The sequence below is a fragment of the Astatotilapia calliptera genome, chromosome 18 (genome assembly GCF_964374335.1).
Source record: "Astatotilapia calliptera chromosome 18, fAstCal68.1, whole genome shotgun sequence".
NCBI classification, from domain to species: Eukaryota; Metazoa; Chordata; class Actinopteri; order Cichliformes; family Cichlidae; genus Astatotilapia; species Astatotilapia calliptera.
Window position 1 is genome coordinate 9,695,665 of NC_137439.1, and position 18,240 is coordinate 9,713,904.

The 18,240-nt window shown below is 43.2% G+C and overlaps 1 protein-coding gene and 1 long non-coding RNA gene across 2 annotated transcripts; one reads left to right on the forward strand and one right to left on the reverse strand.

Annotated features, from left to right (window-relative positions):
• Positions 1-4,166: 4,166 nt before the first annotated feature.
• Positions 4,167-4,642, reverse strand: LOC145421767 (uncharacterized). Its single transcript, XR_013903132.1, has 2 exons — positions 4,425-4,642; positions 4,167-4,337 (listed from the first exon to the last, which is right to left on the reverse strand). It is a non-coding gene; the product is annotated as an uncharacterized LOC145421767 (long non-coding RNA).
• Positions 4,643-5,741: 1,099 nt separating this feature from the next.
• On the forward strand, positions 5,742-8,238 carry LOC113011301 (uncharacterized). Its single transcript, XM_026150780.2, has 4 exons — positions 5,742-6,293; positions 6,829-7,029; positions 7,110-7,397; positions 7,770-8,238. The coding sequence occupies exons 1-4, from the start codon at positions 6,245-6,247 to the stop codon at positions 7,898-7,900; spliced, it is 669 nt and encodes a 222-aa protein (XP_026006565.1). The 5' UTR covers positions 5,742-6,244; the 3' UTR covers positions 7,901-8,238.
• The last annotated feature ends 10,002 nt before the right edge of the window (positions 8,239-18,240 follow it).

Below are 18,240 nucleotides of genomic sequence, written 5' to 3' on the forward strand. Positions count from 1 at the left end.
CAGGGTCATACGTCACATGAAAACCAAAATAATTCCAAACGCCAGATCTGAATGAGGGTCGGGGAGGTTCAATTTGCCATGTTGCAAGGAGAGCTTAACTTCTGTCTCGCTAGCTTGCACTCCGCTCTTCCTTCTGATGATGCTGTCTGTGTTGAGCGCTCAGCGGATCTGCGCTCGACAGTGCAGCCTAGGCGGAGTAGTCGAACGCAGATTCACTGAACACTCAACACAGACAGCATCGTCAGAAGGAAAGTTGATAAAATAAATTACAAATTTTGTATTGTTCGATACATATGCATACCGAACCGGAAGCACTGTATCGAACGGTTCAATATCAATATGAATATCGTTGCACCCCTAATATATATATATATATATATATATATATAAAACAGCTGGATAGCGTAGTGGTTAAACTACACGCCTTTGGAACAGAGGATCGCAAGTTCGATTCCTGCCTGGGGCGTCTGTATCCAGTAAGGGTCCTAAGGCTAGACCCCCTATGCTAAGCAAGCCTACCGCAGACATGAGCGAGACAGATAAATATGAAGGCATGCCGGCTCGGACGTCGCCCGGATCAACAAGGTCCGCGTCAGGTGTTGAGGAACCAGGGCACCCTGACGAAAAGTGGGCTACTGGAACAAGAAGGCATCGGTGGGCAAGGGACGAAAACAGGGCGTTGTTGGAATGCTACTACGCAAGTAACCCCGGCGGAAGGGGCTACATGAATAGGATGAGGGACCTATGGATTCTTCGATACCCAACATCCACAATGACGGCGAAACAACTAGTAGCTCAGTGTTCCAACATTCGAAAGAAGGGACTGCTCTCACAGCTAGAGATTGACGAGGTACAACACAAATGCTACGGCAAGGAGGAGTCAGGACGCCAGGTCAGGGGGGAGATATCATCACCCCCACCCGAGATTGGGTACATAGCCCCAAGTGCGATAGGAGAAGGATCGTTGAGTGCGAGAGGAACTGACCTGAAAAATAGGATCATGGCCAAGCTTGAAACCTGGATCCCCCGTAGCCGGTTACCAAGATTACGTGAAGTACCCTCAGAAGGTCTGCTAGATGATGTTAATGCAGCACTACGGGCAATACCTACAACCACGATTACCGACACTAACAAGCTGATCTACAATACGGCAGCAGTGATCAGTGAGATGCTTGGCTACAAGTTGAACAGCCACAAGGGGCAGTACCCTCCATGGAGAAGGAGGCTAGAGGGCAAGATCAAAGTAGCACGGAGGGAGGTTAGCCAACTAACAGAGTTGCAGAAAGGTGTGACAAATAAGGTGCCTAAGAAATACAGCAAGCTGTCCATACCTGAGGCCTTGGAAACTGCCAAGCAAAGACTCACAGCCTTGGCCAGCCGCTTGAGGAGGTACACCAGAGAGATAGAAGGCAGGAGAATAAACCAGCTGTTCTCCACAGAACCAGCAAAGGTGTACTCTCAGTGGCAAGGGAACAATAAGAGAACAGCACCACCAAGGCTGGAGACGGAGCAATACTGGAAGAGCATATGGGAGAAGGATGCAACCCATAACGGCAATGCTCAGTGGCTAGTGGATCTGAGGGCAGACCACAGCGACCTCCCTGAACAGGGTCCAGTAACCATCACAGTGGCAGATATCCAAGAAAGGGTCTCCAGTATGAAGAGTTGGACAGCACCAGGGCCCGACATGGTTCACGCCTACTGGCTGAAGAAGCTGACTGCACTCCACGAGCGTCTGGCAGCACAAATGAACCAGCTGCTAGTTAACGAGAGACACCCGGAATGGCTAACTGAAGGCCGGACGGTCCTGATCCCCAAGGACCCCAAGAAGGGACCGGTCCCCTCCAACTACCGACCAATAACCTGCCTCAGTACTACATGGAAGCTCCTGTCAGGCATCATATCGGCTAAGATGAACAGGCACATGGGTCAATACATGAGCGGGACACAGAAAGGAATTGGCAAGAATACCAGAGGTGCAAAACACCAGCTACTGGTAGACAGAACAATCAGCCGAGACTGCAAGACCAGACTGACCAACCTGTGCACTGCCTGGATTGATTACAAGAAGGCCTATGACTCAATGCCCCACAGCTGGATACTGGAATGCCTAGAATTGTACAAGATCAATGGGACCCTAAGAGCCTTCATCAGGAACTCAATGGGGATGTGGCGTACAACACTAGAGGCCAACTCCAAGCCCATAGCACAAGTTACCATCAAGTGCGGGATCTACCAAGGAGATGCTCTGTCCCCACTGCTGTTCTGCATAGGCCTGAACCCCCTCAGTGAGATCATTAACAAGACTGGCTACGGATACCGACTACGGAACGGAGCAGTTGTCAGCCACCTCCTGTACATGGATGACATCAAGCTGTATGCCAAGAGTGAACGAGACATCGATTCACTGATCCACACTACCAGGCTATACAGCAATGACATTGGAATGTCGTTCGGACTGGAGAAGTGTAGTCGGATGGTAACAAAGAGAGGGAAGGTAGTCAGAACTGAGGGGATTGAACTACCAGAAGGCAACATTGCAGACATAGAGGACAGTTACAAGTACCTGGGGATCCCGCAGGCAAATGGGAACCATGAAGAGGCCGCTAGAAAGGCTGCAACCACCAAGTACCTGCAGAGGGTCAGGCAAGTCCTGAGGAGTCAGCTGAATGGTAAGAACAAGATCCGGGCCATCAACACATACGCCCTGCCCGTGATCAGGTACCCTGCTGGGGTAATAGGCTGGCCAAAGGAGGAGATAGAAGCCACTGACATAAAGACAAGAAAGCTCCTGACCATGCATGGAGGGTTTCACCCCAAGTCCAGCACCCTGAGGCTGTACGCTAAGCGGAAGGAAGGGGGCCGGGGACTGGTGAGTGTCAGCACCACAGTCCAGGATGAGACAAGGAACATCCAAGAATACATTGGGAAGATGGCCCCAACTGACCGAGTGCTCAGTGAATACCTCAGGCAGCAGAAACCCAAGAAAGAGGAGGGAGACGAGGAACCATCATGGAAGGACAGGCCCCTGCACGGTATGTACCACCGGCAGATAGAGGAGGTGGCTGATATCCAGAAATCCTACCAGTGGCTGGACAAAGCTGGACTGAAAGACAGCACAGAGGCACTAATCATGGCAGCACAAGAACAAGCTCTGAGTACAAGATCCATAGAGGCTGGGGTCTATCACACCAGGCAAAACCCCAGGTGCAGGCTGTGTAAAGATGCCCCAGAGACAATCCAGCACATAACAGCAGGGTGCAAGATGCTAGCAGGCAAGACATACATGGAACGCCATAACCAAGTGGCCGTTATAGTATACAGAAACATCTGTGCCGAATATGGCCTGGAAGTTCCAAGGTCAAAATGGGAGATGCCCCCAAGGGTGGTGGAGAATGACCGAGCTAAGATCCTGTGGGACTTCCAGATACAGACAGACAAAATGGTGGTGGCTAACCAACCGGACATAGTGGTGGTAGACAAACAGAAGAAGACGGCCGTAGTGATCGATGTAGCGGTTCCGAATGACAGCAATATCAGGAAGAAGGAACACGAGAAGCTGGAGAAATACCAAGGGCTCAGAGAAGAGCTCGAGAGGATGTGGAGGGTGAAGGTAACGGTGGTCCCCGTGGTAATCGGAGCACTAGGTGCGGTGACTCCCAAGCTAGGCGAGTGGCTCCAGCAGATCCCGGGAATAACATCGGAGATCTCTGTCCAGAAGAGCGCAGTCCTGGGAACAGCTAAGATACTGCGCAGGACCCTCAAGCTCCCAGGCCTCTGGTAGAGGACCCGAGCTTGAAGGATAAACCGCCCGCAGGGGCGTGCTGGGTGTTTTTTATAAATATAAAAACACCCAGCACGCCCCTGCGGGCTTGTTCTTGTGCTGCCATGATTAGTGCCTCTGTGCTGTCTTTCAGTCCAGCTTTGTCCAGCCACTGGTAGGATTTCTGGATATCAGGGGTTAAGTTCATTTAACATTCAAAGTAACCTAAGAATGGGGAAAGAGTACAGAAATATATACCTCAAATGAGAATTGGTTATCTTTCCAAATGCAGCAAGCTGATAAAGTTTGGGTGAATTAAAAAGTAACCAAATATATAAAACTGTCACGGTCTGGCTGGCAGACCGTGGGGATGTGGGGAAAGGAGGACCCAAAACGCAGACTCTGCGATGCAAACAGTGCTCTTTATTTACAGTGAAAAGGCTGTAAAAACAATAACTCCCCGTTGCTCCCTCGAACCCCGTGTGCGTGCTTCCCTCCGATATCTGTGCTCGTGCTCCCCGCTGTTGTGTTTCCGCACCCCCGTGCGTGCTGCCTCTCCGGACCACTCCTCCTCCTGTAGGGAAACCAGAGACGCAGCCGTCAACACTAACCCTCGGCGGGCATATACGCACAGCACAGACCTACGCTAACACACACTGACTTGGTAAGATAACTCAATGATCCCGCGTCGGTGGGAGCTCCAAGACTCTCCTAAGTAGCTCCCCCGACGAGCCCTGATCAGCGGCAGGTGTGTGGCTTCGGGTGTGGCCAGTCCCTCCGCAGGGCCACACCCCTCAGGCCTGCAGGTGGCCGAGCTCCATCCTCCAGGCACACCCGCAGACATACACACCCATACCTCGCCTAAACATATGAGTGGGACACAGACTAGCACAGCACAGAGAAACACACATATGTACACGCACAGAGAAAGAGAAACGACACCAAAAATACATAATAATAATACACAGGTCCATGACTGCCCAGGGATCCTGGGTCGCCCAGTCCCAGGACCCTGACAAAAACATGTAAAAGAATAGTCAATATAATATGCTACCAATTTTTGTAGTGTCCTAAAAATAATGTCTCATTGAAATTCAGATACAAAACTGTTTTGTCAATAAAGTGTTTTAGTAGCTACTGACAGAACTGAAGCAGTGAAACAAGGCATTGACGGGAAGTTCATAAATAGCACAGCTGTGAGATGGGCCTGGTCCTGTGTCTCTCTGGAAACACTTCATGGTTTCACTTCTTGAATATAGAAAGCTTGAGACTCAACATCATTTTTCTTTTTGATTAAATGATGAATGATAAATGAGTAAATGTTAACACTTATAGAAATAATTGGTGCTTCTTTTTTGTCAGTTCAGTTTTTCTCAAACTGAACATTAAGGCAAAACTCACAAACATGGAAAGAGCAAACCTTCATTGTATCTTATTCTATGACTGGAAACACATATATACTAAAAATGTGTTATTACGTACTATCTGTATATTGAACTACAATCATTGTATCATAAAGAATCCTTTAAGAAAGAATAATTTTGCTTTTGTTGAAAGACAGTCATATGTTTTGACATTATTTTGTGAGAAAATTATGGAAAAAACACATCTATTTGAGTGTGTAGTGAGGTTCGGGGGTGCAAACTGAAGTATGGCAAAAGCAAGCTTGTCTGCTGTTCTGCTCATTTTATTTCTCGTTCTTGTTCTCGATCTGTGAAAAGATGCCACTTCCTTTTACTTGTATTACATTTCTGTTTTTTCGTGCAAGTATTTTTGCTTAACGTGTAAAATGTAAAGGGTGTTACATTCTAAAAATCCCAAAGAAGTCACTGCAAATGAAGCTATTTAACAGTGAATGCACTCTTACATCACCTGTGAGGACTAAACTTCAATATTATATGTTAAAAAGCAGATAGTCTGAAACAATTTCAACCATAATGTTTATATCTTTTTCATTTCTATAGTTCATGGGGAAAGTTAAAATGCATTACATTTTCATTCTATTGAATTCTAAATGTTTTACTAATAGTTAACTAAGAATAAATTCTAATGTCTTTCATCATATGTTTGGCCCTTCAGATAAAATGGGGACCTGTTCCTTTTAACTGTGACAAAGGAAACTTTGTGGCTAAACCTGTGAGTGGATCTGGGAGATGTTTTTGTTTGTTTTTAGTTTTTTACTCATTACAAGATGTGCCTGATATCTTTGATTGTGATTTTCAACAAAAATGCCTCAAATGTTGAAGCTTTAATTAATGCATTGTTTGTGCATTAAAGCAAAATGTTAATTCATGTGCATTCTTTAATGAAGTTAGGTAAATGAATGCACAAAATCAAGTAATAAAACAGGGTTTGTGCTTACTTTTGCCCTATAAGACTGCAGCCAGTAGTTGTGAAAAAGAAAAAAAGTGAGACAGTTCAGTTCAGTTTCATTTGTTCACAGTTCCACATTTTGGAGTCAAAGAAGTTAGAGATTCAACCATGTCTTTTGTTGTGATGGTGGCACTGCTGTTCTGTTCTGAGATACTCGGTAGGAAACTTTCTAATTAAATGTAAATATCATGTGTGATTTATGACTTGATCATTTAATACAGACTTGGAGTAGAACTGAGTATACATATGGTTAACCTATATGAATGTGCAATTTGATCAAAGTAGTATGGAAGAAGATATATTGTTTTTATAATTGTTTACTTCATTGTTTGAAGTCTAAAAGAAGATTTGTCAAGATACACGATGTTGACTAAAATCTGATTTAATAACTCAGGTTGTAAATCTAACATGAAAGTTCACTCAAGTACTGTAAGTGGGCCATAAACACTGACAAGATCTATTCAATAACTAGTCAGTACATTTACCAAATTTGTTATAAATGGAGTCTTAAATAAAGAAATTTAAAAGCAATGTGTTGTTTTCCTAAACTACATGACAATGAAGATGGAAGTTCTTAAAATACTGTTAAATTCTTTGTATGAATTCTGAAGTTAAGAAATTTTAGAAGATTCATTGACTATATACCTATTGTGTTTGATTTGTTTGGTACTGTCACATTTAATGTTTTAAAGGGTCACATCCTGTGTTTGGAGAGGAGGATAATATAACTCATGATGTTGTGGAATCTGACTTTGATATTAGTAACTGGACTGAATTAGACTTAATGGAAGTGAAAGACTTGCCTAGTGGAGTCCTTTGTCCTTATTATGATTACGAGTATGAAGAGGACATGGAAGAAGACATTCCCATGGAAGTGGATGAATTATTTTATTGTAGGTATGTTAACAATCAAAACCAGTGCTGGGCTGCTGCTATATTACTAAAATTTTGGATGTCGTATATCTGCCTCCAGATCCATTGTCTCCAGTTAACCTGATAGTGGACTCCATGTTCAACAGCTCATACTCCTGCAACCTTACTGTGACCTGCAGTACATATAACTTTGACATCAACAGCATTTTTAAATGTAATAACAAAACTTGCCATCAAGAGGGAGGAGAGCAAAGAGAGACCTGGTGGTGGGCCAACATTGCTCTTCATGTCTACATGTCAGATGGATCCATCATATGTAACTACAGCAATGAAGTAAACTGGACCAAGGATATGATAGAGATTGGACAGTTTTGTCCTCGAAATGTCGGTAAGTCAGATAAGCAGATTTTTTTTTTCTGATAACATTTTCCAGCCTGGAAATTCACTGTAAGCCTAAAAACATTTGGATAACATGCAAACATGCATTATGTTATTGTCTGCATGTGTGAAAAACAAACAAAAGAACTAGTAAGTAATTAATCAATATCATTATAACTGAATATTTAGTGAATGGTAACCTGTTTTTTTGGTACAGCTTTAGTACTTTCAACATATGTTGTTTTATTACAGGCTCTAAAATACATACATCAAAAATTACATTGTGAATCAAATGATCTCCACATCCAGTGAGAGGTATTACTGGTTTTATCCTTTCCTAATGTGCTGTAAAGGCAAAGTCTGGTTTTGCTCTGTGTTTCAGGTTCTGAGAGTTTCTCTGACGGTGTCTCCTTCTGTATGGTGAAGACAGCCGTGTTCTCTGTTGGTCTGATCATCATGGTCTTTGCTGTCATCACTGTTCACCTCATAGAGAAACTTCAGAAGCAAAACTAAAGAAAAAAAAGGGACGCACATCTACCCATGAAACTGTTCATGTACCTTTACAAGAACTTCACAGGGCATGTATTATTAGCTGTGAATGAAGTCCACCAAATGCTTAATTTATAAATAGAACTTGCTGATGTGTTTTTTAGGATTTAATCTGAGGAAAAAGTGTCTGGGAGGCTAAGCAGGTTTTTGACTTTTGAATGTTTGGTATATATCACTTTTGATTGCAGACATTTCTCCTGTTTGCTATTTATTCCTGCTGTCTACTATTTCTATTTTATTCCAGCACAGCCCCTTAATTTAGTTGTATGTGTACAATGACAATAAAGCGCTATTCTATTCTATTCTATTCTACATGTGTCTTTGATATCACCAGCAGAGGGCAGTGGATGACCTGTATTTTTGTGTTATTTTAATGTTTGTTAATCTTGTGGGACCATACAGGAAGGCCGGATCGGCTCTGTGTTTAAAAAATCTTAATCTCTGTTCCTATGGGTCTTACCTAGTAAGCAATGCAAAGACTCGCCCAGTTTCAACTGGCCCCTCTCTAGATTAGTGCATTTGTCATATGACTGGGTTTAGTTTAGTGGCCTAAACAGTAAGCCCTATAAGACCTAACCTATTAGAGCTATTTACAATAAAATGGATTAATACTCAGATTTCTACCTTTACTGTTTCTACGTTTACTGGAAGGGAATGTCCACATTTTTTGTCCACATTCCACACTTTCAAAAGGGGCAAATCACGAGCAACATTCAGAGAAATCTAAAAGGCTGGACACAGAACTAAAAGAAAGTAATTTGTTTTTGCTGAAATTAAAGTGAGCTAAAAATGGCATTCAAAAAGCTCAAAAAAATGAAATTTGTTTTGTTTAATAATTTTTCATGTACATATGCATTCAAAACCTTTTTTTTGGGAAAAGGTTGAACTTTATTATCAGACTTTATCAACATATTTAAATAAGTGTAAAAAGGGCAATGAAGTACATTCATGTGTTCACTTTGGCAATGAAAGAATGTGCGGTTTCAATAGGACAAACGTGACAGTGTTCCAGGTTTAACAATGTGCTGCTGTTGTTGGTGTAAAACATTTCATGTTGTACATTGGAGCTATGAAAGCCAGAGAGTTTACGTTGCCCTCCTTTATCATACTGACACTGTTGTTCTGCACCGAGACACCAGGTAAGAAATGTTACGTCTAAATAACCAGAAATAAGTTTAGGATTTTTTTAAAAAAAAATCCTAAACTGCTTTTAAAAATATCACTGTAAGTAAAAACTGTGATAATTGTGATATTAGTGTGGATGGGTTTGTGTCTAAAATTGTCTAAAAAGACAATATTAAACGTAAAAAATCAGATACCCTGAAACAATTTCAATCATCATGTTTATATTGTTGTCCTTTCTGTAGTTCATGGGGAAAGTTAAGACACTGACCAATAACAATAATACATTTTCATTTTTATTACCCATTAACAAATTCCGCCAAATGCCTAATTTGTGAGTAAAAATGCTTTTTGCTGGTGTTAAAAATGTTGTTGAGGCTTTTATCTCAGGGAAAAAGTATTTGGGAGGCTAAGCAGGTTTTTGACTTTGGAATATGGACTTCTTTGATATCACCCACATAGGGTAGAGGGTGACTTTGGAGGCAGGCTACAAAGGCAGGAACAACCTCCTTCTAAACGTCAGTAAGACAAAGGAGCTGATAGTGGACTTCAGCACTAAGCAGGAGAGGAAAAACCAGACCCCTGTCATCAACGAGTGCCCAGTGGAGAGAGTGGACAGCTTCAAATACCTCGGAGTTCACATCACGCAGGACCTGTCATGGTCCTGTCACATCAACACCGTGGTGAAAAAGGCCTGTCAGCGTCTCTACCACCTCAGACGCTTGAGAGACTTCCAACTGCCCTCCAAGGTGCTCAGGAACTTTTACTCGTGCACCATAGAGAGCATCCTGGCGGGAAACATCTTAACCTGGTTCGGGAACAGCACCATGCAGGACAGACGAGCTCTACAGAGGGTTGTGCGATCAGCTGAGCGCACCATCCGCTCCGAGCTCCCTGACCTGCACTCAATCTACAGCAGGCGGTGCTGGACCAAGGCCAGGAAGATCGTGAAGGACCTCAGCCATCCCAACAACAGACTGTTCTCTCTGCTGAGGTCAGGAAAGCGATTCCGCTCCCTGAAGACCAACACAGAGAGACTGAGGAGGAGCTTCTTCCCGCAGGCGATACGGTCTCTCAATCACACCACCACACAGTACTGACCCACACATATAGTTCTTACACACACACTGGACATTCTGGACATTGTTTTCACTTCATCACTTAAATCACTGCTGCTGTTATTGTGTATATATTTATTTATACTTCTTGGGTATTTTGTTCATACATTCTTATATAGTTCTATATTGTGTATTTTGTTGTACAGTTATTTTATTTTCAATTTAATTTATATATTTTATCTTATTCTTTCCCAGTGTGTTGTACAGTTTAGAGATGGACCGATCCGATATTACGTATCGGTATCGGTCCGATACTGACCTAAATGACTGGATCGGATATCGGAGAAAAATAAAAAATGTAATCCGATCCATTAAATATCACGAAAGCATCTCACAAAACTTGCAACACGCGTAACTCACCTCAGAACGTTAGCAGTCGGAGCAGTATGCATCACGTGATAGAGCGGCTGTGGCATGCGGGACCTGTCGGTGGTCTGGATAGCATTTGGAGCTTCGCTAGTAACCTGGCATTTCATCTCCGACAAAGTTATCCCCGAGAGAAGTAAAGCAAGTGTGTAAGTCCACCTCTGAATGTTTGTAAAGCATTCCTGCGTTAAGCTTAACGAGCGACTGCCTCTCGCTCTCCGGCTGCTACTTCAATCGTGAAACTGCTTAAATGATCAGCTGATCGGCTTTTCTGTCGCGAGTCCGTCTTTGTTTTTGGCCCACTTTGCACCAGAAAGAGGAAACCAGCGGCTGAACAACAGCAGCACGTTTAAGCTTGATCAGCTGTTGTTAGAATGTATTTAATATTACTTTCTACTCGAGGATCTTTTTCTACGTAGCTGACGCTGGTAACTGTGCAGGGGCGGATCTAGCAAAGTTTAGCCAGGGGGGCCGATAGGGCATGAACAGGGAAAAGGGGGCACAAAGACATACTTTTCTTTCTTATTCTCATTTAAAATGTCTAGCTTTTAATAAATAATTATCTGACACACAAAGTTTTAATTTGATGTAAAATGAATAGAAGTCAATTACTGTATATAGTGACTATTAAGTCTAATATATATACCCTAGTAAGCTATAGTACTTTTTCCTTTGGGAAGGTACCATCTGTGCAGTCTGCAATTTTGTTGAAGAAAGATGTTGAATCTATTTAATATTTCTTGAAAAATAATTGATTTCTGTGCATTTTTTTTTCACACTGCATCAAATTAAGGTTGATTACATCGATTAAGCATCATGAGGTGGCGCGTGAGGGGTGGTTCCCTATTTTTTATTTATTTATTTTTGTTGTTGCTGGGAGTTGGAACCCTATTAGTTAGGTTGCTTAATATTTACGCTAAGTACTCTTTAAAATACCAGAATAGGGAGGATGGTGTAGGTCTAAGTTTATTAGATTGATCAGTATTGCTGAACTATGAAATATTTTTTTTGTATACAGGTATAACAGAATAGCTTTAGTGTAGTTGTTGTTTTAAACTTGAGTATGAACTTGCAGACTTGCAAAATGCAGCAAGATATTTTAAAAAACAGTTTTGTTGATTAAAAAACACTATATCGGATTCATATCGGTATCGGCAGATATCCAAATTTATGATATCGGTATCGGTATCGGACATAAAAAAGTGGTATCGTGCCATCTCTAGTACAGTTATTTCATTTTTAACCTTAATTTATATTTTATTCCTTCCTAGTTAAATTTACCCTTTTTAATTTTTCATATTTATTTCCTATCTTATTCATAGCCTTTTCCTTTTTGTTTTCTTTAGGTCACGAGCAGTTGTCCAAGCATTTCACTACATATCGTACTATGTATGACTGTGTATGTGACAAATAAAATTTGAATTTTGAATTTGATTGCCGAGCAGAAAATATACAGATTAATAGTGTTTTTGTGCTATTTTAATGTTTGTCGGTTTTGTGGGACCAGTACCCCAATACAAGTAGTCTGGATGGGCCCTCTGCTTAAAAAGTCACTTATCCAGTAGACAATGCAAGGCTTAGATAGAGCCTGATGGGTGTTCTAACCACCGCTCTCTCCCAGCTGACTACTCCACTGACTCTGGTAAAAATTGAGCATTAGTAGCCATGGAGTCAAAGGCAGTGTGCTGTGAAACCATGGCTATGTCAGATCGACAACTGGCACAGCTCAAAGATAGTTCACTTGTGCACTGTTGGTCTGTGTCAAGTCTAGAGGAACAACGCAATCGTTAGAAGGGTATGAGGGGCTGACCCTGTTTTGCTGTCAGTGGTATAAAACACTTCCATGTTGTTGCGTTTCAGAGAAACCTCGAGACTCTAGAATGTTTTTCTTTGTGATTCTTGTGTTGCTGTCCTGCACTGAGGCTGAAGGTAGGAAAAAAATGTCTAGATATTAGCACACATATAGTAGAAGTATATTGCAACCGCTTCCTTAATTCAACAGGGACAGAACTAACAAAGATGGAAAGTGCAAATGTTTTCTTTTATAGTAGTGTTCACTACAAAAGATATCTGTTATTTTATTGCAGCGGATGAAAGACTTGATTAATGTCTCAAAGTACATCACAGTTTAATCGGAGCTGTGTCTTTGACAGGCGGAATAAGCTTTGACAAGTTAGTCCATCTAAAATAGTCACTTCCTCTTTCTCGCAGTGACTCGGTTTGTGTGCTAGAAGGTTTCCTGGTTCTGAGAGAAAATAAAACCAGCACAACCAAAGCTTTCAATACAGAACTTTAGAAGCATTGAACACTGCAGTTCCAGGATGATTTCAGACACAGATGAGGAGTAACTGCTGCCATCTTTTCATACTTTGACCATTCAACACCACATGAGAAAAACTGTAAAATCTTACCCTGCTATGAAAGCTATTAGAGCTGCCTAATAATTTATTGTAAAACAACTAATTGTCCAATAATTTCCAATGATAATAAAAAAACAATATAAATATAATAAATCAAACAACGTGTGAATACATGATTTTTATGTCTTTATAGGGTCTGAGAACATGTTTGTACTTAATAGAACTTACATGTGGACATAAAGAAACCTGTTGTAGTAGACAAAAATAAACTTAATTTACTACCACTAACAATGTTGGTAACTATTATTATAAAGATGCAATCATGTTTGACACATGTGAAGGACAGTCTGAGTTATTTAGACAAAATTAGTCTTTGCTTTTAACTTAAAAAAAAAGATAAACAGGAAATACTGTGTAATGTTCAAGCAGACAGTTAGGGTCTGAAATACTAAGAGTAAGGATTTCAAATGTTTTATAACTTTATCTCAGTCTTCATTTCATTTTTCATTGTTGACTCCTTCATGGCCGATTTGTGGTTTGGTTCTTTGACGTGGTCTGGGAGCAGACCCATTCTGTAAGGTTTGGGGTTGTAGCTTCCCTATTTCTGTCATGGAGGGAAGCAGAGATAGTTTAATGAATTTGGGCAACTCTAGATATTAGAGGTGCACCATCCAAAGTTGAGACATGTCCGCCCATCCTTACTGCCTGTGGTCTGCCAGTTAGGAAGTTGGAGATCCACTGACACATAGATGAGCTGAGTCCTAGATGCTCCAGCTTGGTGGTGAGTGTGGAGGGAATTATGGTGTTAAATGCAGAGCTGTAGTCTATGAAGAGCATTTTAACATAATTCCCCCTTCTAGTGTCCAAGTGAGTGAGCGATGTGTGGAGGAGATGAGAGATGGCATCGTCTGTGGAACGATTTGGACGGTAAGCGAACTGTAGTGGGTCCAGTGTGTCTGGTAGTGAAGAAATGATGAAGTCTCTGACCAGGCGTTCAAAGCACTTCATCACTACTGAGGTGAGGGCTACAGGGCGATAGTCATTGAGAGAAGCAGGATGGGGTTTCTTCGGGACAGGAACAATGATGGACTCTTTGAAGCATGTGGGGATCACCGACTGAGATAAAGAGATGTTGAATATCTCAGTGAACACAGGAGCTAGCTGGTATGCGCAGTCTCTTAGGATACGACCTGGGATGCCGTCTGGTCCTGCTGCTTTCCTGGTGTTCACTCTTTTGAAGGCTCTCCTTACTTCATGCTCGGAGATGACGAGCACGTTTCCGGTGCTGGCAGTATCTTCCTGTCTGCAGCCGTTAGCGCCGCTAACACTAGCATTGTTGGAGACCTTAGCTGCAGCCTCGAAGCGAGCATAGAAAGTGTTCAGCTCGTCTGCCAGAGTCACGGCCGCGTTCGTCATACCGGTTGTTGGTGCTTTATAGTCCGTTATTGTCCTTAGTCCCTGCCACAGGCTCCTAGAGTCACTCTGTTGGAGTTGTGACTCTAGTTTCCTCCCGTAGCGCTGCTTCGCCTCTTTCACCGCCCTCCGCACATTATATGACGCGGCTTTGTACGGGTCCATGTCCCCCGTCATGAGTCCCGTGTTGTAGGCAGCGGTGCGGGATCTCAGAGCGTCGCGGATGGTTTTATCCACCCACGGCTTCTGGTTGGGAAACGTTGTGATAGTCTTTGTCTCCACGGTATCATCCGCTAGTTTCCCGATGAATCCCACAACCGCTTCCGTAAACACGTTGACGTCATCGTCGGAGCTGTTTCTGAACATGCCCCAGTCTGCGTCATCGAGTGCGTCCTGTAACGCGGCCACCGATTGATCCGTCCAGCGCGCGACCTTCCTCTGAACCGGAACTTCCTGTTTCAGCCTTTGTTTGTATTTTGGCATGAGGAAGATGGCGGCGTGATCAGATTTGCCAAACCCTGAACTTTCTTCAATGTAACCAGAAGAGGGCAGCGAGTGACTTGTGATGTGGGCTGCAGGGAGATCATAAGTTTAGAAATTTTATTTTCAGCTGTTAATATATAAACGTTTCTCTCTTTTTTTTTTTGTCTGTCCCATTTGGTTCTTTAGCTGTCAGAATTGTTGTCTGAAGACCAACAAGGATACCCAATGGATTTACTTTATGAAATGGATCATCACGGCCTTGCCGTATTGGTCCATTTGATCAACCTTTGTTGTTATTATTTATTTTATTTTATTTTCAGTTGTTACAGACGGGACAGACATGACTGAGGGATAGGAAAGGGAGAAAGAAAGATGGAGGAAAAGAAAAACAGAAGGGAAGAGGGACAGTGAGAAAGGGTGCTTAAAAAGAGAAAGAAGAGAAAAAAAAATCTCCTGGATCACCTGTTGAGAGAAAAAGAAGAGAAAACAAGCAAAAAAAAACCAACAGAGCAACATACTAAACACAACACCATCATGTTAATCTACAGTGGGGCAAAAAAGTATTTAGTCAGCCACCGATTGTGCAAGTTCCCCCACCTAAAATGATGACAGAGGTCAGTAATTTGCACCAGAGGTACATTTCAACTGTGAGAGACAGAATGTGAAAAAAAAATCCATGAATCCACATGGTAGGATTTGTAAAGAATTGATTCGTAAATCAGGGTGGAAAATAAGTATTTGGTCAATAACAAAAATACAACTCAATACTTTGTAACATAACCTTTGTTGGCAATAACAGAGGTCAAACGTTTACTATAGGTCTTTACCAGGTTTGCACACACAGTAGCTGGTATTTTGGCCCATTCCTCCATGCAGATCTTCTCGAGAGCAGTGATGTTTTGGGGCTGTCGCCGAGCAACACGGACTTTCAACTCCCGCCACAGATTTTCTATGGGGTTGAGGTCTGGAGACTGGCTAGGCCACTCCAGGACTTTCAAATGCTTCTTACGGAGCCACTCCTTTGTTGCCCGGGCGGTGTGTTTTGGATCATTGTCATGTTGGAAGACCCAGCCTCGTTTCATCTTCAAAGTTCTCACTGATGGAAGGAGGTTTTGGCTCAAAATCTCACGATACATGGCCCCATTCATTCTGTCCTTAACACGGATCAGTCGTCCTGTCTCCTTGGCAGAAAAACAGCCCCATAGCATGATGTTTCCACCCCCATGCTTCACAGTAGGTATGGTGTTCTTGGGATGCAACTCAGTATTCTTCGTCCTCCAAACACGACGAGTTGAGTTTATACCAAAAAGTTCTACTTTGGTTTCATCTGACCACATGACATTCTCCCAATCCTCTGCTGTATCATCCATGTGCTCTCTGGCAAACTTCAGACGGGCCTGGACATGCACTGGCTTCAGCAGCGGAACACGTCTGGCACTGCGGGATTTGATTCCCTGCCGTTGTAGTGTGTTACTGATGGTGACCTTTGTTACTTTGGTCCCAGCTCTCTGCAGGTCATTCACCAGGTCCCCCCGTGTGGTTCTGGGATCTTTGCTCACCGTTCTCATGATCATTTTGACCCCACGGGATGAGATCTTGCGTGGAGCCCCAGATCGAGGGAGATTATCAGTGGTCTTGTATGTCTTCCATTTTCTGATGATTGCTCCCACAGTTGATTTTTTCACACCAAGCTGCTTGCCTATTGTAGATTCACTCTTCCCAGTCTGGTGCAGGTCTACAATACTTTTCCTGGTGTCCTTCGAAAGCTCTTTGGTCTTGGCCATGGCGGAGTTTGGAGTCTGACTGTTTGAGGCTGTGGACAGGTGTCTTTTATACAGATGATGAGTTCAAACAGGTGCCATTCATACAGGTAACGAGTGGGGGACAGAAAAGCTTCTTACAGAAGACGTTACAGGTCTGTGAGAGCCAGAGATTTTCCATGTTTGAGGTGACCAAATACTTATTTTCCACCCTAATTTACGAATAAATTCTTTACAAATCCTACCATGTGGATTCATGGATTTTTTTTTCACATTCTGTCTCTCACAGTTGAAGTGTACCTCTGGTGCAAATTACTGACCTCTGTCATCATTTTAAGTGGGGGAACTTGCACAATCGGTGGCTGACTAAATACTTTTTTGCCCCACTGTAGCTAAGTGTACACAGCAGTAAATACTAAATATTGAATATTATTGTGTAGCAAGCAGGACCGACAGCCCACAATGTGCTTGGAAATAGCAGTCAATAGAGGTGTAGTTTATGTCTATGAACAGTGAACACCCGTGTGCACACCTGTGTGGATCAGCGCGCTTGTATTCAAAAGGTTTCCCCATGTAATGGTCTGCTAGAGGATGTAGAGAGCCATAGCCCCATCCCCCAGGGCATGAAGCACGCATGGAGGAGATCCAGGCTCCAGACATCCAGAGGCCCCAGAGTGCGAGAGCCCAAGGAGGACCACCGGAGGGGCATCCGTGCCACCCTCCTGGGAAGAGCTGAGGAGAGCCCCAGATGAGGGGTCACCCAGTTGCCATGAAGCAGAAGCCTGAGGGGGTTGCAGTGGCGTGCCAGAGTGAAGCGAGCCGCAGGCCCAGAGGCCGGAGGCCCGAGGGCCCCCTTTGCCCCGGAAGAGGCCTGACCGAGCAACGGGCACCAGGCAAGTAGTCACCGGGAGTGAGCTAGTACATACCTGAGCGCCCAGCCCCGGACACCAAGAACCACCAACGCACCGACCCCTGAGGGCATCAGTCACCGGCAGGGAGTGTGGTGAGGGGAGATAGGCCTTTGGAGGGCCTGGGAGTTCCCAGAGAGGTGGAGTGTAAGACCCGACCTGACATATAAACACAGACAAACAGGCATTCCCACCCTCATGCACACATATACAAATACTCAGCACTCATATAAACGTTTCTCATTTATGTTTGGTTGGGGGGATTTTGGTGACATTCATAACTACTGTATAGGACAATTCCAGCAAGAACTCAATCCAGAATTTTACATTATCAATCAAAAACCCACAGATATCTGATATTTCATGAAGTCAATTCCTGCAGCTTAAATGCATTCAGATCATCATATTACCTCTTCTGCTTTGATCGGCCTGATTGGACTCTGTCTTTAAAACTCCTGTAATCTCATCGTGACTTGCAGTGCACGGGACTCGCACCTTAGCTCACCAACTCTCACACATTACCCCAAAAATCTGCAGGAAGAATAATAAAAGTTTGTTCGTGCAGGCTGATACGGGTCAGACTGAGTCATGGCTTCTGTTTTGTTGTCTCTTTCTGCTCAAAGGTAGTGTTACTGTGAAACCATGGCTATCTCATGGCTAGCTAAAACTAGCACAGCTCACAGATAGTTCACTTTTGCACTGTTGGTCTGTATAGAGGAAGAATGCAGCTGTGAGAAGGGGCTGACCCTGTTCTGCTGTCAGTGGTGTAAAACA

Excerpts from the sequence above, each read along its gene's own strand:
- LOC113011301 (XM_026150780.2), top strand. The coding sequence starts at position 6,245 with ATGTCTTTTGTTGTGATGGTGGCACTGCTGTTCTGTTCTGAGATACTC. Across the intron at positions 6,294-6,828 it reads GTTCTGTTCTGAGATACTCG|GGTCACATCCTGTGTTTGGA; the intron begins GTAGGAAACTTT and ends AATGTTTTAAAG. Across the intron at positions 7,398-7,769 it reads GTTTTGTCCTCGAAATGTCG|GTTCTGAGAGTTTCTCTGAC; the intron begins GTAAGTCAGATA and ends TCTGTGTTTCAG.